General features: G+C 39.3%; 1 protein-coding gene across 1 annotated transcript; it reads left to right on the top strand.

The window, feature by feature from the left end:
• The first annotated feature begins 780 nt into the window (after positions 1-780).
• Positions 781-24,119, top strand: LOC148352175 (uncharacterized). The gene is made up of 7 exons (XM_088354991.1): positions 781-1,041; positions 6,036-6,085; positions 6,436-6,546; positions 6,964-7,068; positions 7,148-7,301; positions 7,431-7,585; positions 7,667-24,119. The coding sequence occupies exons 1-7, from the start codon at positions 984-986 to the stop codon at positions 23,501-23,503; spliced, it is 16,470 nt and encodes a 5,489-aa protein (XP_088211117.1). The 5' UTR covers positions 781-983; the 3' UTR covers positions 23,504-24,119.
• The last annotated feature ends 2,570 nt before the right edge of the window (positions 24,120-26,689 follow it).

Consider the following 26,689-nt stretch of genomic DNA (forward strand, 5'->3'; position numbering starts at 1 on the left):
AGGTGTATGATTGTGTAGAGATGTTTGTTGGTGATGCACAAAATCCACCAAAATATATTTGCAATCTTAATTGGAGTGCAGCTTCTCATTATGTCAGCCATTATTCAAGTCATCGTGCACTGCTCTTGAATGCAAATTGTCGCGCTAACATCTAGAATGCTAATACCAGCATACTGCACAAGACAGCTCAAGTTTTTAAACTTTGCCAGCTTGCTTGTCTTCCATCTGATCTGATTGAGTCGATTTTGCCCATGCGGATCAAGTTTCCTCAAGTTATAAAGGGGGTCTTAATAAACTCCATGGTCAGGGCGGCAAATACACTTATGGCTTCTTATCAGTGTACACTCAGATACACACACACACTGATCAGATGCATGTGCACACATATACAGTAAATGCGGATACAAACAAAATAAAAAACACAGGTATACAGTATTCAAAATGCACACACACACACACACACACACACACACACACACACACACACACACACACACACACACACACACACACACACACACACACACACACACACACACACACACACACACACACACACACGCTATACATTAGCGCAACTGCCAAAAGCTAAATGTCCTTGTCCGTTGAAAGCGATCAATGAGCATGGAGGAGCGAGGAAGAGGAGGATGATGAAGACAGAGAAATTCAGGGATGGAGACTCTGTGCTGGGAGGGGGTGAGAGTGATGGCAGATGAGGATGAGAACGAAAAGGGTGGGGAGGGGGTGCAGCTCCTCCCATAATCAAGTTATTGAGCTGTGTTGGAGGTCTGTGATGTTTACAGGGCAAGGCAGTCATCAGACGGCAGCAAGCACTCTCACTCTCCTGTTGTTGGATCCAGGACCGGCCGAGGAGGGGAGGAAAATCTTTCCACTGTGCTGCCGCCCTGCGTCCCGTCCTGCCTTTTACGGTTTAGGACCTTGTTTTCTCTGCAGGCGACTCTATCACCTCCACTGCCGCCATCATGTGCGACTGTTTCCACCTGGCCTTCCCTAACTGGCACGGGGCGCCTTCTGGAACAGGTGAACATCTGTCAATTTTATCTCTTGTTTAACCTTGTATTGCTCATGGTAGACGAGTGGTCATTTTTAAGTTTTTAGGCTTGAATCTTGCCTGAATGGACACTTTGGGTTCCCCTCAAGCCCCCCGCCCCCAAAATAATTAAAATAATGCATGCCTTAGAGTTTAATTCACATGTCAAAAGGTGGCTGGTTGAAATACTGTTTGTTTACTTTAGGTTTTCTTGTTCACCGCCCTTGTTTTCATTAATGCAAGAATAACTGCAGTGAATTGATATTTTCACTAAAAACTACATTGCTATTTTCATGTGTTCACGATTGGCTGGTAACCAGTGCAAGGTGTCCCTTGCCTCTTGTTCAAAGTCAGAGGAAAGAAACTCTAGCTCAAGGCCATGTTCAAGTATTGACAGGGTGTTAAACGCAAGGCCCAGGGGCAAACAGGCCAACCCAAACAACATTTGTGGTCCGCTAAACCAAATAAAAGTTGTTGTTTTTCTTTACAGATAAGCTGTCAACAATTTATTTCCACATATAAATAAATGCATAAATACATATTTTTACAATTACAAATCTGAATATATGTTAATCACACCAGATGACACAATAAAATGACCTGCATATCTAAGGCTGGGCATGACAGAAAAATGGATGGATGTGAGACCTGAACAATATGCTGACTCAGCAGCATTGTGTTGGTGTATGTGTGTGAGGTGCTAGTGCCGACCTGCAGTGAGCGCTGGGTGTGTCGTCTGCAGAGATGTCATCATCTCTTCTGGCTAACGTGCCATTCTACTGCTGCTGCACAGATGCGCTTCTAGTGGTGCCCTCAGGACATTAATAATTTTGGCTGCAGGATACAAGAAAAAGAGAGTTGTTTAAGGCCACAACCTGTATTCTTGGAAGACTAAGAACAACTGATATCAAAATAAAGGAGGGGGGGGTGTAATTGGCATTCTTTGCTGTTTCACTCACAGGCTGCTGACTTGCCTCCTGATTCATCACACGTTCCTTTTGCCTCAGGGCTGTTAAATAGAGTTGAGCCAAATAGGGTAATTCGTGCTCCTAGCACATTTACAGTAATACCATGCACTAATGCTTAGCTTTTATGATGCATGTATTAATGCCTCTCGTTCATTTCTTTAGAGGCAGAATGATGGATGAAGAGTTAGCCTCTCGTTTACATATGTTTCCTGTCGTATGAATACACTACCAATTTTTTCTACATTCATAAACACATATTTTAGCGTCATTAAAGCTACCAAAAGCTGTCCAAAATTAACAATGTATGAAATTGTTTGGTTTGAAAAGTTCCCAGTAATATGAAGCTGATACTTTTCAATTTTAAACACGTATTACCGAATATTCTTTTCCTTGTGCATTTTGGTTTGATTGGTTGAGTTATTTCTGGAACTTAGTAAAATGTAATTATCTAAACTGACTATCTGGACAGTAATGGAGTCAAATGTACATTTAATGCAGTAACGTATCAACTGAGCTGGGGCTTCAGTATCACATTCCTTAAGTATCATTTTGGATTAGACTGGTCTTGCATAGAGCAATTTATTCCTAGTCAGAGTTTATTTGAAATGGATGTTTTTGAAACTGAGAATGGTAAAAGCTGTGTTTTTTTGTTTGTTTGTTTGATTGTTTTAAGATACAGTACCTAATCAAGCTGTCAGTCATGTATTTATTAGATTGTTTAGTTTTTGTTTTGATATAAGCAGTACAGTAGTGTTTAAGGAAACAAGACACTAAAGGACGAGAAAAAAAACGAATTTTACTGGAAAGTGAGCTTGGTTGCCTAAATGTTCTGTGGTGAAGCCCATTGGCCATGAACAGAAAATGGTTGTAGTTTTTTGTAACTCAATGTTTACTGAAATTCTTCAATATAATAACATAATGAACTGATATTGAGAAATATGACATTTTGTTCTACATTGCATTTCAAGAATAGGTTAAAAGCATGGTTGGGATTCATTTGAAAAATAATTTTAAAAAAGCGTAGCTTTCCATTAATGTAAATGAAGTTTGTTACACTGAAACTAGTCATACTTGTCATTTACATATACAGAATGTAAAATAAGATTAGCGTTGATGAAAAAACGTTTTTAAACTTTGTTTAATCCTAGTTTCAGCAATGCTATCACTGTTCTAATAAAATGAAATGGCAATAAAGTTCATCAGAGGGTGCTGTTTTTTTTTCTGCAAAATTACTTTAAATATGAAATTTGAGGATTATGCTGAAGAATTATCTTCAATTTGTTGTTCCAGTGGTTAAACATTTAGTTTATTGACAACACAAGGTTGGAATCTAATTCTGTTTCTTGGCTAAAATCCTATTATAAGATGCTTGGCTGCGGTAAAAGGAGCTCGTGTCTGAGCACAAGCAACTGGCTATGTGACTTTTCGTGACTTCGGTCGATTTACGCAAAGGAATCAGACAGGAAACAACCTCTTTACCGCTTTGGGTTTGTTTTTGCAAGACATTATGATTGCCGTCAGACATGAACGTCCAGGTGTCACCACATTGCCCTTGTAAGAGAAACAAACAAGATAAGGCCAAGTGCTCTGTTGTTAAATGAGCCACACCCACATCTATAGCTGCAGTGTCAACCTGCAGCGAATCTTCTGCAGCATCCCCTGCTACTGACAAAATGCTGCTTTGGTGTGTCCCACTTATTAAGCCAGATGCAGTTAGCAAACATTTACAGCATATAATAAGCTATATTGTCTATGCATGACTACGATGTTTTGCGTTTAGGTGGGTGGATACTTTAAACTCTGTTCAATCAGTAAGATTTAAAAAATTGTCAATTTCATTTTTCTGAAATATGTACCTATTGGAGCTCAATGTTACTAATTAATATAACAACCCTCCATCCAAGTCAAATGCAGTGCTCACCATTAGCCCACCAACATGTGAAGTGATCCGTGACTTTTGTGCATGCGGCAGGACCGCACCCACAAAACATGTCATCGATCCACTTTCAGAATAATTATTAGGTTGGGTAAAAACTACGAGGAAAAAGAAGTACCCTAAATATTGAGCTTTTGCTGAAGAATATGCTTAGAACACCTGAGAAATTATCTTTGAGGTGAAAAAAATCCACCTGTTTTGTCTTTTGCAGATCAGGGCAGCGAGCATGAGACAAATATTTAAGAAAGGAGTTCCTTCCATTCGCGTTAGCTGATGAATGGCATACACTTGACTCAAGTTAAGATGATTGTAGACCTAACACCCTTGGATGCCCATTTGTAACAACCTTTAATCCAACTAATCCATTTTATGACAACATCCTGGAAGAAACATCACTCATTTCAGAATGATACTAAAATGACGACGAGAGTGCATCTGAAACTGTAAACTAGCACTGGGTTTTTCTTTTAGCCGAGCTTTACTGTCAGTCAAATGTGCAAAAAAAGATTGGCGAGTTGGAGTTGTTCTGAAAATTCAGCAACTTACAATGCACAGGTATTTTTATAGGAGTGAGCGCTGAAAATTTGACTGTCCGTGCTGCGCTACAAAGGCTTTTCAAGCTGTGCTCACAAATAAAACCTGCTGTTGACTAGATCAAAGCCCTTTCTGTGGGGTTGTATTGACCCTTTGCACACACGCAGAAAAACCATGGTAGAAATTGGTGGTTATATATTTTGTGTGGTGGTTATTTGTTTCAACTCATATTCAACTGATATGCGCTGAAGTACTTCGAGCCGTCCGTCATGGCTCATTCTGCCAGAGAAGGCTACGTGATGTCACGTGCAAAGGTTCAATATGAGCTTTGGGACAAGCAATCGAATTTGTAATTTTGACCTAAATGGTTTGAATGAATTATTGAATGTGGACTGCAGGAACTTTTGGGGAAATTAGAATGGGAAATCAAATTCCAAAAACACAGCTTCATCTACATGAGCAACATTATTTTTATTCATAACCATTACTGAGTATGACAGTGACTTGTGTACACACAAGGTGTGTGTACTCCCTCCCGCTTTGCCTACTACAGGCTGAGCGAATCATTTAAGCCACTTGTTGCATTTAAAAAAGGGATTGAAGTTGTTCCACAAACAACTTTAGCAGGTAGGTGAACTGCTTGAGAAATTATCTTGGGTATTCAGACTATTTATTCACAGTGGTGATCACAATGTAAATGTTGGCGTTGTTCAATTTGGTCGAATGAATGTGGGCCACTGTTTTTTACGTTTGATTGCTTTTGTCAGTTATCAGAGAATGTGATTTGATGCTTTTTTTCCGAAAGCAAACATACCTCAATCTCTAAAACTAATGCCATTAAAGAAGCAGTCGGCGCTCACATGACAAACGTTAGCGCAGTGAGTGAAGTCTTAACTAAGAGTGTAGACAACATGTAGCGGTTTTATATATCAGCAAAATGCAATTTAAAAAAATCTGTCATGAAAATCTAAAGAGAATATTTTTGTAAGCCATTCAGCAAAAGCAGAATTTTTTTTTTTGCACATTCAGTGTAACTGTAACATTACTATTATTGATATTATTATTAATAGTAGTACAGTAGTAGTAATAGTAGTCGTAGTTGTGGTAGGATAGTTTAAGTGTTTAGTGTTTAAAGAGCTAGGTGAAGGACAGTGACTCAAATGCAATGTTTAATTTCAAACATAGAAAATTGTTACAGCTGTTAAAAACTCCTAACTCCACTTCATAAAAATTATTAAGATAATTTATTGCTCTAACCTTTTAATCAGTTGACCCACATTTGAAAATGTGAGGACATGCTATCAGAGCTCAACAACACGGACATGCAAAGAAAGAAGTCATATTTTCCCTATTTGGAAATATGTCTCATGTATGGATCGATAAATAGGATCACTTAGCTGAACATGGAGTATATGGCCCCCAGGGGGAATTGTTGCCAGGAAGAACTTTACGAAGTCTCAACATATTAGACATGAGTACAGATGAGCTACAACAGATAATTTAAAAATGAAAATTTTGAAATGATGTGCTGTGTTTCTGCATGTAGGTCCTGGACGCAGGTTGAGAGCGCCAGACCTCGGCTCAGAGGACCGCTCGGTGAGTGTGGACAATAAATGTTTGAGGACATGAATACAACTTCTCTATGGAGGATGAAAAAGTAATCTAAAGACATAAAGAAGAGTGAATTCACGTACCGTTTTGTTTTTGTTTTTTTGATGCTGGGGATTAGTTATAATGTCGAAATGAAAAAGTTGCTAAGTTAGGTACAGAATAAAGCAATGAGAAAAAACGACCTAGATGCAGTAACAAAGACGTTACCTTTCGACAAAGTGATGTTTGCAGCTAACAACAAAACCAATAACAAAAAGCCCCAGAAACAAAACAAACAAATGGAGAAAAATAATTGTAGAACTTAAAGCTTTACCGACCTTATGTAATGTCTACAGACTGTTGACGAGCCATCTAATTTCACCGAGGGTGAGAGACCACGTCCTCAAGGTTCGTCCCCAGTTGAAGAACATCCAGAGACGGAGAAATACAGTGACAGTGACAAGGAGGTAAGCACAGTACAGCACATAACTGGAAACTGACCAACAAACGCTCACATAAATTATTGAGTGGAGCAATTTTCTCTCCAGCTCAAGATTTAATCTGCGTCAACAGTATTTCTTCTTGTTTGTTTAATGAAACAATTGTCTTTTGAAGTTTTAGCGTTAGGAGGAGGTATAGTAGTGACATGACTGACTTTTTATTTATGGTGCGCACAACATGCCAACAGTTTTCTAGCAAATAGAGTTGAGGATTGGGATAACTGTGATTCAATCGTCAACAGGCAGGGGAGGGGGTGAGGAAGAGCAAAGTTGGCAGGCTGCCAGGCCAATAAACACTTGGAAATCTGTACTTTAACCAAAAGAACACATGATGGTGCTGAATGAGTTACTGTAGCTTAGTTTGGTTGTTTAATTGTTTTGTAGGACGATGACACGCACCACAAGAAAGGAAAGGGAAAGAAGGGTAAAAAGTCTGGCTTTGGCTGTGGGTTTGATCGACGCTCATCTCCAAAGATGAGCAAACTGAAGGTCAAGTTTGTCAAATGTTTCTGGATAAACCAAATTGCCAGTTAATTTATAGACAGTTAACCACAATTTATTTTAACAGGAAGCTTACAGCCCGGAATCAGGGATGATAGTGAAAACAGCAAAAGATGGTGGAGCAGAAGGTCTAATATATGGTGGAGGAGGTAAAGATGGAATTTTCATCAAGGAAGTGGTACCAGAGTCACCTGCATCTAAAAGTTTACAACTGAAAGAAGGTATAAAGTACAATTAGGCAAATAACTACACTTTTCCTAAGAGGACTGATGCTATATCAAGAGTGTGCCCTGCAGAATAATTATGTCACTGACTTGTTTTGAAAATGTTTACACTTTTTTTAAATGCAGGTGATCAACTACTGAGCGCCACTGTGTATTTTGACAATGTGTCATATCAGGATGCTATTCAAATTCTGGAGCATGCTCAGGCTTACAAAGTGAAGCTCTGCCTAAAACGCAAAACTGACAGCGCAGAGACAGACCCCCTGGCTGACATCATCCCTGTAACTATTTTCATTTACATCTTCAGGCTTTAATGCTATGTTATTTTCTTGATACCAAACTAAAACTAATTTCCCATCCAGGAAGATGAAACCTTTACTCCAGAGATGCGAGAGCATGGGAAATCCAAGAGAAGAGGTGATGCACGCATATCTTGGCCCAAGTTTCCCTCCTTAGGAAGAGGAAAGAAATCCCGTTTTGCAAGGTCACACAGTTCCTCAGAAGCTGACGAGCAAAGGAAGTTGGAGCTGAGTCCGCCCACAAGCGACACAGAATCCCCGATTAAGACGCAAGATGCCCTTAAAGGCAAGAAACGGCACAAAATAAAGCTTCCATCGATGAAAAAGAGAGGCCGCATCAGCTCGTCTGAAGACCAGGACACAGATGCCCCGACATGCACACAAGAGGGCGGAGAATTGGTCTCACCTGAAGACCTTCAAAGTCCCATAGAAAGAAGCCCTGAAGTGCACAGAGTAGAACAGATTATCCTGCTTGAAGATTCAGACTCAAGATTGCCTGAACCTCTAGCTATTCAACACAAGTTGGAGCTGATTGCTATCGACAGCACTTTGAAAACAACAGATCTAACGGAGGCTCTTGCAAGTCAAGAAAGCCCTACCGGACCCCTGTCTCCGGACAGTAAGAAAAAGAAGAAAGAAAAGTCAGAATTTAAACTTAAAATGATAGGGAAAGAAAAGTTAAGCAAGAAAGAGGTAAAAGCAAAATCTCCCAAAAGACTGAAAACTCTTGGCGCAAGTTTGGAAATAGCAGATCAAGACACTGTGAAGAAGGACCAACCAGAAATTGGAAAAACATCTCCTCTCAAAGGTAAAGGCAAAAGTAAAAAAAGGGCAGTCCTCCCCAAACGTGAAGATATAGAAATTCCTGGAAGGGAGGACATTTCAGGAAGGTCAAAAGTCAAGGGGTTCCACGAAGAACTACCAGAAACTGAGCAACTCTCAATTGATGTGGACAGTGTGAAAGAGGCCGTTTCCAAATTGCCTGGATATATATTACCAAAAGTTGATATGTGTGGAGTACCCATTCCTCAAGAAATTACAGTGATCGATGCAAATGCTCAAAGAATATCAGTTAAAACGCCCACTAAAGTAGCTGATAGCAAAACAAAACAGGAGGCGCCTATTAGTAAGGCTGAGGATGCCTCCACTCCAGAATTATCTAAGACTTCATTCAGGCTAACAAATATGAAATCAAGTGTCTTACTTTCAGAAGATGTTCTTACTGTCACCCGGATGGAAAAAACCACTACAGTGACAACAAACAAGTCTGAACATGCACTCAGCTCAAAAGAATTTGACAAAAAGAGAAAGACAACAAATATAGTATTGCCAACTGTAGGTGTTTCAAAGGCAGATTTTAGAATTCCTGATGTTGGAATGTATTTGTCAAAGCCAAACATTTCTGAGACAAGGGAGGATGAGGTGAGAGGGAAAAGAACTATATTCCTAGAAGAAGAAACAAGTAAAGGGGCCATAAGGACAGATACCAAAATGTACGCAGATGAAGCAGCTGCTGTGACAAGTACTGTTGACCTTGAATACATCGATTCCGTTGAATCCCCCACCGAAAGGGAAATTGATGGAAAAGAAAGTCCATTCAAAAAGTTTAAAATGCCACAGTTCGATTTCACACTACCTGAAATAACTGGACCACAACTCGATTTAAACTTTTTCAGAAAAGAGGTGGATGTAAAAAATACTGACACTCAATCTGAGGTTAAACTCCCAGCTGCCTCAGATGTGAACTTATGCCCTGAAAAAGCACACATGTCAACACAAAAAGCTAAAACTCCTGAAACTCTGCAGTTTGGAGATGAACTTGATCAACACAAGGACGCACTTCAAATATCAAAATTAAAAATAAGGGGACCTGCTATTAATTCTGGTGAATCCAAAGAATGTAAAGATGCTACCTTGCCAGAGGCCGAAATGGAAACCAAATTAGATATTCCAGGGGAGGACCTTACAGTTCACATTTCGGCACACAGTCTGGATATGGCAGGACCTGTGATAGACATGAAGACGACAGATGCTGAGAAAGCTGGAAAAGAAAGAAAATTAAAAATGCCGCATCTCAGTTTCTCAAAGGCAAAGGTAAAAGTAAACAAAAAAGACATTGCCGTGTCAAAAAAAGATATCCGGATGACGTCTCCAGTGAGTAAAATGAATGTCCAAATGCCAAAAACTCCTGAGGCCATATCCAAAATCAAAACACCTACAACACCATCAGTAGATGTGGAAACAAACAAAAAATTACATATTCAAGATATAAAAGGAGATGACAAGCGTGAAAACCTCGAGGCTAGTATTGCTGTGGCCAAAGTTGATATTGGAAAGGTGAATATTGGAATTGCAGAAGCAAAACTTGACGATCATGAGATTGATACTGAACCTTTGTATGCTGAAATTCAGCATAAAGAAAGCAGGTTCAAATTGCCAAAGTTTGGAATTTCAATGCCCAAAATCGAAGTTCCTGACATCGATATAACCTTAACAAAGAAAGATGGAGAAATAAAAGGGCCAGAAGCCAAAGTTGAATTACCGGATGGTGACATGAAAATTCCATCAGTTCAGGTTGATATTCAGAGACCTAAAATCGAAAGTCAATCTGGCAGTGTGGAAAGCTCTCCATCAAAATTCAAACTACCAACCTTCAATTTACCCAAAATAGGGATGTCTTTACCGCAAGTCAGTGTTGAAGCAACTGAAAAAGACACAGAAATTAAGGTGGATGGATCAGGTCTAAAATCACCACATATTAAGCTGGAGGCTGAAGCTCCTGATGTTTCAACAGATGTGAATTTCAACATGAAAAGGTCCCGATTCTCGTTTCCCAAATTCTCAATAACAAAGCAAAGTAGCAAAGATTCTGACACTGAAATTGATCTCCCGGAAGTTGATGTCTCTCTTCCAGAGGGAAAAATGGAAATCACCTCACCGAAGGTGGACTTACAAACACCAGAAGTTGGTGTAACTATAGATGGCCAGGAGGACAACTTTAAAATGCCAAAATTTGGAATATCAATGCCTAAAATAAAAGCACCTGACATCGATATAAGCTTAACAAATATAGATGGAGAGATTAAACTCCCAGAAGCTGAAATTGAACTCCCAGGTGTTGACGTGAAACTGCAATCAGTTAAAGTGGATGTTGAAGGCCCTAAAATTGAAGCCCAACCAGGAAGCGTGGAAAGCTCTCCATCGAAATTCAAACTGCCAACATTCAAATTACCCAAACTAGGTGTGTCTTTACCTCAAGTAAATGTTGAAGTAACTGACAAGGAAACAGGCATTAAGGTGGATGGAACAGAAATAAAATCTCCTGAAATAAAGCTTGAAGCTGAAGTTCCTGATCTTTCCACAGATGTTGATGTTAAGATGAAAAAGTCTCGATTCTCATTTCCCAAATTTTCGATAACAAAACAAAGTAGCAAAGATTCTGATGTCGACATCGATCTACCAGAAGTTGATGTTTCTCTTCCAGAAGGGAAAATGGAAATTACCTCACCGAAGGTGGACTTCCAAACACCAGAAGTTGATGTAACTCTAGATGGCCAGGAGAGCAAGTTTAAAATGCCAAAGTTTGGAATATCAATGCCTAAAATGAAAGGACCTGACATCGATATAGGCTTATCAAGGAAAGATGGAGATATAAAACTCCCAGAAGCTGAAGTTGAACTCCCGGATGTTGATGTGAAATTGCCATCAGTTAAAGTTGATGTCGAAGGCCCTAAAATTGAAGCTCAATCGGGCAGCGTGGAAAGCTCTCCATCGAAATTCAAACTGCCAACATTCAAATTACCCAAACTAGGGGTGGCTTTACCTCAGGTGAGTGTTGAGGTCACTGACAAAGAAACAGGCATTAATGTGGATAGATCAGACATAAAATCTCCTGAAATAAAGCTTGAAGCTGAAGTTCCTGATCTTTCCACAGATGTTGATATCAAGATGAAAAAGTCTCGATTCTCATTTCCCAAATTTTCGATAACAAAACAAAGTAGCAAAGATTCTGATGTCGACATCGATCCACCAGAAGTTGATATTTCTCTTCCGGAAGGGAAAATGGAAATTACCTCACCGAAGGTGGACTTACAAACACCAGAAGTTGATGTAACTATGGATGGCAGGGAGAGCAAGTTTAAAATGCCAAAATTTGGAATATCAATGCCTAAAATGAAAGCACCTGACATCGATATAAGCTTAACCAAGAAAGACGGAGAGATTAAACTCCCAGAAGGTGAAATTGAACTTCCAGATGTTGATGTGAAATTGCCATCAGTTAAAGTTGATGTTGAAGGCCCTAAAATTGAAGCTCAATCGGGCAGCGTGGAAAGCTCTCCATCAAAATTCAAACTGCCAACATTCAAATTACCCAAACTAGGGGTGGCTTTGCCTCAAGTCAATGTTGAAGTAACTGACAAAGAAACAGGCATTAATGTGGATAGATCAGACATAAAATCTCCTGAAATAAAGCTTGAAGCTGAAGTTCCTGATCTTTCCACAGATGTTGATGTTAAGATGAAAAAGTCACGATTCTCATTTCCCAAATTTTCGATAACAAAACAAAGTAGCAAAGATTCTGATGTCGACATCGATCTACCAGAAGTTGATGTTTCTCTTCCAGAAGGGAAAATGGAAATTACATCACCAAAGGTGGACTTACAAACACCAGAAGTTGATGTAACTATAGATGGCCAGGAGGGCAAGTTTAAGATGCCAACATTTGGAATAACAATGCCTAAAATGAAAGCACCTGACATTGATATAAGCTTAACAAAGAAAGATGGAGAGATTAAACTGCCGGAAGGTGATGTTGAACTCCCGGATGTTGATGTGAAATTGCCGTCAGTTAAAGTCGATGTTGAAGGCCCTAAAATTGAAGCTCAACCGGGCAGCATGGAAAGCTCTCCATCAAAATTCAAACTACCAACATTCAAATTACCCAAACTCGGGGTGTCTTTACCTCAAGTAAATGTTGAAGTAACTGACAAGAAAACAGGCATTAAGGTGGATGGATCAGAAATAAAATCTCCAGAAATAAAGCTGGAAGCTGAAGTTCCTGATCTTTCCACGGATGTTGATGTCAAGATGAAAAAGTCACGATTCTCATTTCCCAAATTTTCGATAACAAAACAAAGTAGCAAAGATTCTGATGTCGACATCGATCTACCAGAAGTTGATATTTCTCTTCCAGAAGGAAAAATGGAAATTACCTCACCGAAGGTGGACGTACAAACACCAGAAGTTGATGTAACTCTAGATGGCCAGGAGAGCAAGTTTAAAATGCCAAGGTTTGGAATATCAATGCCTAAAATGAAAGGACCTGACATCGATATAAGCTTATCAAGGAAGGATGGAGATATAAAACTCCCAGAAGCTGAAGTTGAACTCCCGGATGTTGATGTGAAATTGCCATCAGTTAAAGTTGATGTTGAAGGCCCTAAAATTGAAGCTCAATCGGGCAGCGTGGAAAGCTCTCCATCAAAATTCAAACTGCCAACATTCAAATTACCCAAACTCGGGGTGTCTTTACCTCAAGTCAATGTTGATGTAACTGACAAGGAAACGGGCATTAAGGTGGATGGATCAAACATAAAATCTCCTGAAATAAAGCTTGAAGCTGAAGTTCCTGATCTTTCCACAGATGTTGATGTCAAGATGAAAAAGTCACGATTCTCATTTCCCAAATTTTCGATAACAAAACAAAGTAGCAAAGATTCTGATGTCGACATCGATCTACCAGAAGTCGATGTTTCTCTTCCAGAAGGGAAAATGGAAATTACATCACCAAAAGTGGACTTCCAAACACCAGAAGTTGATGTAACTATAGATGGCCAGGAGAGCAAGTTTAAGATGCCGAAATTTGGAATATCAATGCCTAAAATGAAAGCGCCTGACATTGATATAAGCTTAACAAAGAAAGATGGAGGGATTAAACTGCCAGAAGGTGAAGTTGAACTTCCAGATGTTGATGTAAAATTACCATCAGTTAAAGTTGATGTTGAAGGCCCTAAATTTGAAGCTCAACCGGGCAGCGTGGAAAGCTCTCCATCGAAATTCAAACTACCAACATTCAAATTACCCAAACTAGGGGTGTCTTTACCTCAAGTCAATGTTGAGGTCACTGACAAAGAAACAGGGATTAAGGTGGATGGATCAGACATAAAATCTCCTGAAATAAAGCTTGAAGCTGAAGTTCCTGATCTTTCCACAGATGTTGATGTCAAGATGAAAAAGTCACATTTTTCATTTCCCAAATTTTCGATAACAAAACAAAGTAGCAAAGATTCTGATGTGGATATCGATCTCCCAGAAGTTGATATTTCTCTTCCGGAAGGGGAAATAGAAATTACCTCACCGAAGGTGGACTTCCAAACACCAGAAGTTGATGTAACTATAGATGGCCAGGAGAGCAAGTTTAAGATGCCGAAATTTGGAATATCAATGCCTAAAATGAAAGCACCTGACATTGATATAAGCTTAACAAAGAAAGATGGAGAGATTAAACTGCCGGAAGGTGAAGTTGAACTTCCAGATGTTGATGTGAAATTGCCATCAGTTAAAGTTGATGTTGAAGGCCCTAAAATTGAAGCTCAACCGGGCAGCGTGGAAAGCTCTCCATCAAAATTTAAACTGCCAACATTCAGATTACCCAAACTAGGGGTGGCTTTACCTCAGGTGAGTGTTGAGGTCACTGACAAAGAAACAGGCATTAAGGTGGATGGATCAGACATAAAATCTCCTGAAATAAAGCTTGAAGCTGAAGTTCCTGATCTTTCCACAGATGTTGATGTCAAGATGAAAAAGTCACGATTTTCATTTCCCAAATTATCGATAACAAAACAAAGTAGCAAAGATTCTGATGTCGACGTCGATCTCCCAGAAGTTGATGTTTCTCTTCCGGAAGGGAAAATGGAAATTACCTCACCGAAGGTGGACTTCCAAACACCAGAAGTTGATGTAACTATAGATGGACAGGAGAGCAAGTTTAAAATGCCAAAATTTGGAATATCAATGCCAAAAATGAAAGGACCTGACATTGATATAAGCTTATCAAGGAAAGATGGAGAGATTACACTCCCAGGAGCTGAAGTTGAACTCCCGGATGTTGATGTGAAATTGCCATCAGTTAAAGTTGATGTTGAAGGCCCTAAATTTGAAGCTCAACCGGGCAGCGTGGAAAGCTCTCCATCGAAATTCAAACTACCAACATTCAAATTACCCAAACTAGGGGTGTCTTTGCCTCAAGTCAATGTTGAAGTAACTGACAAGGAAACAGGCATTAAGGTGGATGGATCAGATATGAAATCTCCAGAAATAAAGCTGGAAGCTGAAGTTCCTGATCTTTCCACAGATGTTGATGTCAAAATGAAAAAGTCACGATTCTCATTTCCCAAATTTTCGATAACAAAACAAAGTAGCAAAGATTCTGATGTCGACATCGATCTACCAGAAGTTGATGTTTCTCTTCCAGAAGGGAAAATGGAAATTACCTCACCGAAGGTGGACTTCCAAACACCAGAAGTTGACGTTACTCTAGATGGCCAGGAGAGCAAGTTTAAAATGCCAAAGTTTGGAATATCAATGCCTAAAATGAAAGCACCTGACATCGATATAAACTTATCAAGGAAAGATGGAGAGATTAAACTGCTGGAAGGTGAAATTGAACTTCCAGATGTTGATGTGAAATTGCCATCAGTTAAAGTTGATGTTGAAGGCCCTAAAATTGAAGCTCAATCGGGCAGCGTGGATAGCTCTCCATCAAAATTCAAACTGCCAACATTCAGATTACCCAAACTAGGGGTGGCTTTACCTCAGGTGAGTGTTGAGGTCACTGACAAAGAAACAGGCATTAAGGTGGATGGATCAGAATTAAAATCTCCTGAAATAAAGCTTGAAGGTGAAGTTCCTGATCTTTCCACAGATGTTGATGTTAAGATGAAAAAGTCACGATTCTCATTTCCCAAATTATCGATAACAAAACAAAGTAGCAAAGATTCTGATGTCGACATCGATCTACCAGAAGTCGATGTTTCTCTTCCAGAAGGGAAAATGGAAATTACATCACCAAAGGTGGACTTAAAAACACCAGAAGTTGATGTAACTCTAGATGGCCAGGAGCGCAAGTTTAAAATGCCAAAGTTTGGAATATCAATGCCCAAAATGGTAGCACCTGACATCGATATAAGCTTATCAAGGAAGGATGGAGATATAAAACTCCCAGAAGCTGAAGTTGAACTCCCGGATGTTGATGTGAAATTGCCATCAGTTAAAGTTGATGTCGAAGGCCCTATAATTGAAGCTCAATCGGGCAGCGTGGAAAGCTCTCCATCAAAATTCAAACTGCCAACATTCAAATTACCCAAACTCGGGGTGTCTTTACCTCAAGTCAATGTTGAAGTAAGTGACAAAGAAACGGGCATTAAGGTGGATGGATCAAACATAAAATCTCCTGAAATAAAGCTTGAAGCTGAAGTTCCTGATCTTTCCACAGATGTTGATGTCAAAATGAAAAAGTCACGATTCTCATTTCCCAAATTTTCGATAACAAAACAAAGTAGCAAAGATTCTGATGTCGACATCGATCTACCAGAAGTCGATGTTTCTCTTCCAGAAGGGAAAATGGAAATTACATTACCAAAGGTGGACTTCCAAACACCAGAAGTTGATGTAACTATAGATGGCCAGGAGAGCAAGTTTAAAATGCCAAAGTTTGGAATATCAATGCCAAAAATGAAAGGACCTGACATTGATATTAGCTCATCAAGGAAAGATGGAGAGATTAAACTCCCAAAAGCTGAAGTTGAACTCCCGGATGTTGATGTGAAATTGCCAGCAGTTAAAGTTGATGTCGAAGGCCCTAAAATTGAAGCTCAATCGGGCAGCGTGGAAAGCTCTCCATCGAAATTCAAACTGCCAACATTCAAATTACCCAAACTAGGGGTGGCTTTACCTCAAGTCAATGTTGAAGTAAGTGACAAAGAAACAGGCATTAAGGTGGATGGATCAGAAATAAAATCTCCTGAAATAAAGCTTGAAGGTGAAGTTCCTGATCTTTCCACAGATGTTGATGTCAAGATGAAAAAGTCTCGATTCTCATTTCCCAAATTTTCGATAACAAAACAAAGTAGCAAAGATTCTGATGTCGACATCAATCTACCAGAAGTTGATGTTTCTCTTCCGGAAGGAAAAATGGAAATTACCTCACCGAAGGTGGACTTCCAAACACCAGAAGTTGATGTAACTATAGATGGCCAGGAGAGCAAGTTTAAAATGCCAAAATTTGGAATATCAATGCCAAAAATGAAAGGACCTGACATTGATATTAGCTTATCAAGGAAAGATGGAGAGATTAAAGTGCCGGAAGGTGAAATTGAACTTCCAGATGTTGATGGGAAATTGCCATCAGTTAAAGTTGATGTTGAAGGCCCTAAAATTGAAGCTCAACCAGGCAGCGTGGAAAGCTCTCCATCAAAATTCAAACTACCAACATTCAAATTACCCAAACTCGGGGTGTCTTTACCTCAAGTCAATGTTGAAGTAACTGACAAAGAAACAGGCATTAAGGTGGATGGATCAGATATAAAATCTCCTGAAATAAAGCTGGAAACCGAAGTTCCTGATCTTTCCACAGATGTTGATATCAAGATGAAAAAGTCACGATTCTCATTTCCCAAATTATCGATAACAAAACAAAGTAGCAAAGATTCTGATGTCGACATCGATCTCCCAGAAGTTGATGTTTCTCTTCCGGAAGGGAAAATGGAAATTACCTCACCGAAGGTGGACTTCCAAACACCAGAAGTTGATGTAACTATAGATGGCCAGGAGAGCAAGTTTAAAATGCCAAAGTTTGGAATATCAATGCCAAAAATGAAAGGACCTGACATTGATATTAGCGTATCAAGGAAAGATGGAGAGATTAAACTCCCAGAAGCTGAAGTTGAACTCCCGGATGTTGATGTGAAATTGCCATCAGTTAAAGTTGATGTCGAAGGCCCTAAAATTGAAGCTCAATCGGGCAGCGTGGAAAGCTCTCCATCAAAATTCAAACTGCCAACATTCAAATTACCCAAACTCGGGGTGTCTTTACCTCAAGTCAATGTTGATGTATCTGACAAGGAAAGGGGCATTAAGGTGGATGGATCAAACATAAAATCTCCTGAAATAAAGCTTGAAGCTGAAGTTCCTGATCTTTCCACAGATGTTGATGTCAAGATGAAAAAGTCACGATTCTCATTTCCCAAATTTTCGATAACAAAACAAAGTAGCAAAGATTCTGATGTCGACATCGATCTACCAGAAGTCGATGTTTCTCTTCCAGAAGGGAAAATGGAAATTACATCACCAAAGGTGGACTTCCAAACACCAGAAGTTGATGTAACTATAGATGGCCAGGAGAGCAAGTTTAAAATGCCAAAGTTTGGAATATCAATGCCAAAAATGAAAGGACCTGACATTGATATTAGCTTATCAAGGAAAGATGGAGAGATTAAACTCCCAAAAGCTGAAGTTGAACTCCCGGATGTTGATGTGAAATTGCCATCAGTTAAAGTTGATGTTGAAGGCCCTAAATTTGAAGCTCAACCGGGCAGCGTAGAAAGCTCTCCATCAAAATTCAAACTACCAACATTCAAATTACCCAAACTAGGGGTGTCTTTACCTCAAGTCAATGTTGAAGTAACTGACAAGGAAACAGGCATTAAGGTGGATGGAACAGAAATAAAATCTCCTGAAATAAAGCTGGAAACCGAAGTTCCTGATCTTTACACAGATGTTGATATCAAGATGAAAAAGTCACGATTCTCATTTCCCAAATTATCGATAACAAAACAAAGTAGCAAAGATTCTGATGTCGACATCGATCTCCCAGAAGTTGATGTTTCTCTTCCGGAAGGGAAAATGGAAATTACCTCACCGAAGGTGGACTTCCAAACACCAGAAGTTGATGTAACTATAGATGGCCAGGAGAGCAAGTTTAAAATGCCAAAGTTTGGAATATCAATGCCAAAAATGAAAGGACCTGACATTGATATTAGCGTATCAAGGAAAGATGGAGAGATTAAACTCCCAGAAGCTGAAGTTGAACTCCCGGATGTTGATGTGAAATTGCCATCAGTTAAAGTTGATGTCGAAGGCCCTAAAATTGAAGCTCAATCGGGCAGCGTGGAAAGCTCTCCATCAAAATTCAAACTGCCAACATTCAAATTACCCAAACTCGGGGTGTCTTTACCTCAAGTCAATGTTGATGTAACTGACAAGGAAACGGGCATTAAGGTGGATGGATCAAACATAAAATCTCCTGAAATAAAGCTTGAAGCTGAAGTTCCTGATCTTTCCACAGATGTTGATATCAAGATGAAAAAGTCACGATTCTCATTTCCCAAATTATCGATAACAAAACAAAGTAGCAAAGATTCTGATGTCGACATTGATCTCCCAGAAGTTGATGTTTCTCTTCCAGAAGGGAAAATGGAAATTACCTCACCGAAGGTGGACTTCCAAACACCAGAAGTTGATGTAACTATAGATGGCCAGGAGAGCAAGTTTAAAATGCCAAAGTTTGGAATATCAATGCCAAAAATGAAAGGACCTGACATTGATATTAGCGTATCAAGGAAAGATGGAGAGATTAAACTCCCAGAAGCTGAAGTTGAACTCCCGGATGTTGATGTGAAATTGCCATCAGTTAAAGTTGATGTCGAAGGCCCTAAAATTGAAGCTCAATCGGGCAGCGTGGAAAGCTCTCCATCAAAATTCAAACTACCAACATTCAAATTACCCAAACTCGGGGTGTCTTTACCTCAAGTCAATGTTGATGTATCTGACAAGGAAAGGGGCATTAAGGTGGATGGATCAAACATAAAATCTCCTGAAATAAAGCTTGAAGCTGAAGTTCCTGATCTTTCCACAGATGTTGATGTCAAGATGAAAAAGTCACGATTCTCATTTCCCAAATTTTCGATAACAAAACAAAGTAGCAAAGATTCTGATGTCGACATCGATCTACCAGAAGTCGATGTTTCTCTTCCAGAAGGGAAAATGGAAATTACATTACCAAAGGTGGACTTACAAACACCAGAAGTTGATGTAACTATAGAGGGCCAGGAGAGCAAGTTTAAAATGCCAAAATTCGGAATATCAATGCCAAAAATGAAAGGGCCTGACATTGATATAAGCTTAACAAAGAAAGATGGAGAGATTAAACTCCCAGAAGCTGAAGTTGAACTTCCGGATGTTGATATGAAATTGCCATCAGTTAAAGTTGATGTTGAAGGCCCTAAAATTGAAGCTCAACCGGGAAGCGTGGAAAGCTCTCCATCAAAATTCAAACTGCCAACATTCAAATTACCCAAACTAGGGGTGTCTTTACCTCAAGTCAATATTGAAGTAACTGACAAGGAAACAGGCATTAAGGTGGATGGAACAGAAATAAAATCTCCTGAAATAAAGCTGGAAACCGAAGTTCCTGATCTTTCCACAGATGTTGATATCAAGATGAAAAAGTCACGATTCTCATTTCCCAAATTATCGATAACAAAACAAAGTAGCAAAGATTCTGATGTCGACATCGATCTCCCAGAAGTTGATGTTTCTCTTCCGGAAGGGAAAATGGAAATTACCTCACCGAAGGTGGACTTCCAAACACCAGAAGTTGATGTAACTATAGATGGCCAGGAGAGCAAGTTTAAAATGCCAAAATTTGGAATATCAATGCAAAAAATGAAAGGACCTGACATTGATATAAGCTTATCAAGGAAAGATGGAGAGATTAAACTCCCAGAAGCTGAAGTTGAACTCCCGGATGTTGATATGAAATTGCCATCAGTTAAAGTTGATGTCGAAGGCCCTAAAATTGAAACTCAACCAGGCAGCGTGGAAAGTTCTCCATCAAAATTCAAAATGCCAACATTCAAATTACCCAAACTAGGTGTGTCTTTACCTCAAGTCAATGTGGAAGTAACTGACAAGGAAACGGGAATTAAGGTGGATGGATCAAATATAAAATCTCCTGAAATAAAGCTTGAAGCTGAAGTTCCTGATCTTTCCACAGATGTTGATGTCAAGATGAAAAAGTCACGATTCTCATTTCCCAAATTTTCGATAACAAAACAAAGTAGCAAAGATTCTGATGTCGACATCGATCTACCAGAAGTCGATGTTTCTATTCCAGAAGGGAAAATTGAAATTACATCACCAAAGGTGGACTTACAAACACCAGAAGTTGATGTAACTATAGATGGCCAGGAGAGCAAGTTTAAAATGCCAAAATTCGGAATATCAATGCCAAAAATGAAAGGACCTGACATTGATATAAGCTTAACAAAGAAAGATGAAGGGATTAAACTGCCAGAAGGTGAAGTTGAACTTCCAGATGTTGATGTGAAATTGCCATCAGTTAAAGTTGATGTTGAAGGCCCTAAAATTGAAGCTCAACCGGGAAGCGTGGAAAGCTCTCCGTCAAAATTTAAACTGCCAACATTCAAATTACCCAAACTAGGAGTGGCCTTACCACAGGTCATTGTTGAAGTAACTGACAAGGACAAAGACATAAAGGTGGATAGAGCAAGTGACATTTCACTTCCAGAGGGGGAAATGGAAATTACTTTCCCAAAGGTGGACTTCCAACCACCGAAAGTTGATTTCACAATAGATGGTCAGGAGAGCAAGGTTAAAATGCCTACATCTGGAGAATCAATGCCGAAAATAAAGGGACCTGAAATCGATATAAGCTTAACAAAGACAGATGGAGAGATTAAATTCCCAAAAGCTGAAGTTGAACTCCCGAATGTTGACCTGAAACTGCCATTAGTACAAGTGGATGTTGAAGCCCCTAAAATTAAAGCTCGGACAGGGAGTGAGGAAAGCTCTCCTTCAAAGTTTAAACTGCCAACATTTCAATTTCCCAAATTTGGGGTTGCTTTACCTCAGGTCAGCCTTGAAACTGATAAGGATGCAGATATTAAGGTAGATGGATCAGACATAAATTCTCCTGAAATAAAGCTTGAAGCTAAAGTTCCTGATGTTTCAACCGATGTTGATATCAAGATGGAAAGGTCCAGATTCTCTTTTCCCAAATTCTCAATAACAAAGCAAACAAGCAAAGATTCTGACGTTAAAATTGCTCTCCCAAAAGATGATGTTTCACTTCCTGAGGAGAAAATGGAAGTCACGTTACCAAGCGTGGACTTACAACGACCTGAAGTTGATGTTACTATTGATGGTCAGGAGAGCAAGTTCAAAATGCCAAGCTTTGGAATATCAACGCCCATTTTAGAAGGATCTGACATTGATACAAGCATAAAAAAGAATGATGGAGAGATCAAACACCCAGAAGCTGAAGTTCAACTCCTCAATGTCGACCTTAAACTGCCATTAGTTGAAATGGATAATCAAGCTCCAAAAACTAAAACTCCTGGTAGTGTCGAAGGTTCCCCATCAAAATTCAAATTACCATATTTTAAATTACCTACATTTGGAGGTTCTCCGACAAAACATTGTGTTCAAAAGTTTGAAGTGGATAAAGAAAATGAAACCGAAAGTAAACAGACGTCGATACCTAATGATGAAGCAAAGATGATGGTTTCACCACTTCATATTGAAATAAAAAAGCTTTCTCCAGAAGATCCAAACAAAGAAGATGAAAGTAAAGGATCAGTGACAAAAATTGCTCCATTACCTGGTGTTGCCGCTGAGATAAAGCTGCTTAAGACTGAGGGTGAACAAGTGGAAAAGACCATTACAACTCACTGGACAGAGAACAATGACACAAGTCCTGTCTCTCCCAGCAAATTTAAATTAGCATCTTTTAAAATGCCCAAACTTTTTTTTGGACGACAAAAAACAGAGGATGAAATTTTGTCACCTGACACAGAACCTAAAGACAAACAACTTAAGATAGATCCTGAACTAACGAGACATGGTAAATCACCACAAGAAACTCCTACATCATTTGAAGTTGTTTTACAAAACATTGATGTTAAATTTGATGTGGCCAAAACAGAAAAAGGGGTGGAACATATTGACATCTTAAAAGAAGAAACAGAAAATAAGGATAAACAAACTGGGCATCAAACAACCAAAAGTCCTACTCGAGACACCTCAAAAGAAGAAACAATAATGAAGGACAGACAAACCAAGCAACATACTCCCAAAAGTCCTGAGCGAACAGGATGGTTTAAGCTTCCAACATTTGGGCTCTCCTCGCCTACTAAAGCAGGCCCCAAAAATGACGGGCAGAGTCAAAAGAGCCCATCTGAGGAACGCGACGAGAACACAAGCCTTGCCAGTTCACCGCAGTCATCAAAAGTCTTTGCAGACATGAGCTCAACAGTGACAAGAGAGCATATCAGTTTCCCATCATCTTCTTCGACTAAAGTAATGGTGAAATATTCTGATCGGAACATTCCCCTGGATCTTGGAAAGACAAACGTAACTTCAACTGCAAGGTCCGAGCTGATCACAGTTGATCCAAAGTTATCTGAGAAAATCACTATCACGTCGTCTGAGATGATGTCTTCTTCTGAGGAAACTGTCAGATTGGCGTCTGAGAAAATACAAGTCTTTACATCCAATGTACAACCAGGTCCGGAATCACATCATACCAAACTTCTGTCCATGGTACAGTCGACGGGCGAGCCCGGCCAGATGTCCTCATCATGGACAGTAGAGAGCTCTCAGAGCAGCACGAAGACGGTATCGCATAAACGAATTGTTCGTGAAACATCACGCGAAAGCACAGAAACATTTGTGATAACTAAACAGATCTCAAAAACATTTGACCCCAATGAATTGTTTGACGACGACGCGACAGCGTCGTCCATCCAGCGTCTCAGAGAATCTGTTCATTCTGAGAAAATGAGATTTTTTGATGGTGCTGAGAAGGAAGGTGCCAAATAAAGTAAGCATTATTTCAGAAAAATTACAAAAAGTATCAGAGTTTTGTCAAAGGCGAGTGTGAGTTAAGCCTCTGGCTGCATGTCGCTGAAAGAAATTGTGACAGATGTACTGAAATTCTCAATAAGCTATGTATGTAGATGTCTTATGATGGGGCTTTCGTAAATATGCTTACATGTGATAGAGAAGACGTTTACTTGCAGCATTTGTGCTACAACATTGCAAGGGTGTGAAAAATCAGGCTTTAGCAAAAATGAATGTTTACGATCGTCATTACAGAAAAATGTGTGTCCGTGTATGTTTGTGCGGGGCGTGTATCTGCTAAGGTATTCTTGTCGATACAGTAAAGGTGACACTGGAAAAGGTACAGTATGTAATGGTTAAGATTGCAAGAAAAGTGTACTTCTGTAACTATATTTTTATTAATATTTTTTTGCTTGGACCTCATTTGCTACAATTCATACATATATGTATTAACAGCACATTCTCAGCCAGTGTGAATAAGAATAAAGCTGTCTGTATAAATAGCTTTTCATGACCTCTTGACTGTTCAATATGTTTAAACAACAAATGTTTAACATTGACACTTACAGTAAATAAATACATATTGTTAGTCAAACCATGTCTGAAGAGTTCATGTCTTACCACATACTGTATTTATGACATGAGGTTAGATATTCAACTATGTCATCAAACTCATCAAAGCGCGACTTGGTGACAGGAACGGAAAAGTTGAATACATTATACAGTGGAGCCTCGGTTCTCGACCATAATCCGTTCCAGAACCCTGTTCGAGAACCGATTTGTTCGATCGCCGAAATCATTTTTCCCATTAAAAATAATGTAAATCGTTTTAATCCGTTCCAACACCCTGAATGTTTACCATGCATGTTTAACGTAAACATGAAGCTAACCCAGGCTAAGATTACGCTAAGATGAACGTGTAAAAATAAAAAAATCAGGTCGTTTACAAGTCATTTAGCACCACAAGTGGCTAGCGCTTCATTGGAAAGGGGGCTCCGTTCCAACACCCTGAATTTTGGGCTCAGTTCTAACACCCTGAATGTTTACCTGAATGTTCAACCTAATCATAAAGCTAACCCAGGCTAATCGTACGTTTGCGTTATCTTAATCTTCCGTACGAAAGATTAGGCTAACACGAATGTGTAAAAAAAAAAAAAAAAGATAAAGAAAAGAATTATGAATAGGATTTCTTACCTTTGTGGTGGTCAGCAGAAGGCGCATACTGTATTCCCTAGCAAGATCGGAAACTCGCACACCTCTTTCATATTTAGCTATTATGTCTTTCTTAAAGGCAATAGTTGTACGAACAACTTTTCTTTTTTCACCAGTCCTGCTTGCACCGACCTTCTTCGGAGGCATAGTTAGGGGCTAAAACACTCCGTTCACCGATATTAAAAGCGAAAGCAAAAAGAGACAAGTGCGCACGTGATAAGAGTTGGTCACGAGGGGTGGGGGCGAGCTACACGATCTACACCCGTACGCCGCTCAGCATCGCACTCTAGCGTACGCACTCACGCATTACCGGCGTTCGAACTCCGAATTTTTGACCGAACAGCGAAGTAAGAATTTTTGGTCGAACTCCGATTTGTTCGAACTGAGAGGCGTTCGAAAAACCGAGGTTCCACTGAATACAGTATACCTAGTTTATCTCAAAGAGGACACATTTACTAGCTCTTTTTGTTGAGTGCATGATTAAGGGTTGGATTAAAATTTGGCCAATGCATTTCAATAAACTGATTAAAATGACGTCCACACTTTCGACATGGCGACTGTAAATAAAGAAAGGAAAGTTGACTGTAAATACAAAAATCTAACTGGAAACGAACGCTGTGAAAAGGTGAAGAAACCGGAAGCTGTTTTATCGGCACAGCAGCACTTTTTCACGAGACCTTGCAAGTCAAACGAAAACGCTACAAAGGCGAGCTACTAGGTCGCGACGCTGATTGGCAAGCACTGCAAACCTTTCACAGAGGGTGAATTTATTAAAGACTGTCCAAAGAATGCCAGGCTGAATAGTCGGCATTTACACATTATCAGCTAACCCAATCTGGCCCACATTCTGACAAGTTTGGACACCCCTGACTTATACCTTAAAATGGCTCTGCCACAATATGGGAGGTTAGAGATTTAGCAAAACATGCTCTGTGCTGCGAATCAGTTCACTTTGTTGATCAGTTTAACTAATTCAAACCTTTTTAGTAAATTATATTTCCATTTTATTGCACCTTTTTAACTGTCACCCCCTCAAAAGATCAATTAATTAATTAAATAATTACTTCACTTTTACATCGTAATGGTTTAGTTTCAAGACACCAAAGGGAAAAGGCAAAGAAATACATAAAAAAAACAAATATTAACAGTAATGACTAGTCGAATTATAGTAATAAAGCATACCTATAACCATAAGTACAGATAGCTTGAAAATCACTTACCGGTAAAGTGAAAATATTCAAGGCCGATTTAGTATTTTGTTATTTCGACCGCCATGTTTTTTGCACCTGTTCTCGGTTTAATTATTCAAATACAAGTAGTTTTTGCCACTTTGCCGGTTGATACAAAGTTCGCACTCAAGAGGGAGACACAGTACAACTAAAGTTCTCTTATGACATATTTTACAGTACAAGTAAGGAATGAAAAGTCACATTTGGAGGTAGAATTCCTTTAGTTCTGTTTTTTAAATGCTAGCTAGCCGGAAATGAAAAAACAAACTAGCTTACCACCGCGGTAACGTTTTGTTTGTACAAAATTTCGTTGAAATATCTACTAATTACCTTATATAACTTCATATTAATTTAACTAATTTAATACCCGTTATCTAATTTAGGTTTTGAGGATATTTTACAAAACATTTACCTGACAAAAGATTCAAAAACGTCAACTGAATAATGAACTGTTTCTAGCGTCGCTCCCGAGTTAGTGTTGCATTCAAATACACGTCGTAGTTCACAAGTTCAGAGAACACGATTGCTCTTTGAAAGCGGGTAGCAATTTACATATTTCAAACACAAATACGCATATTTTTTCCTCAGACATTTAAAATAATTTAGGTGTCCGAAAAGTCTTAATGAGAAATATTGAATGACAGTCGTGTTTGTAGGGGTTTAATTTCCGACAGTACTCAAAATGTCCGTAGCGCCTCCAACTACGCATGCGCTCAACACTTTG

This window comes from Urocampus carinirostris, chromosome 15, assembly GCF_059441175.1.
Source record: "Urocampus carinirostris isolate Australia breed hairy pipefish chromosome 15, RoL_Ucar_1.0, whole genome shotgun sequence".
Lineage (NCBI taxonomy): Eukaryota > Metazoa > Chordata > Actinopteri > Syngnathiformes > Syngnathidae > Urocampus > Urocampus carinirostris.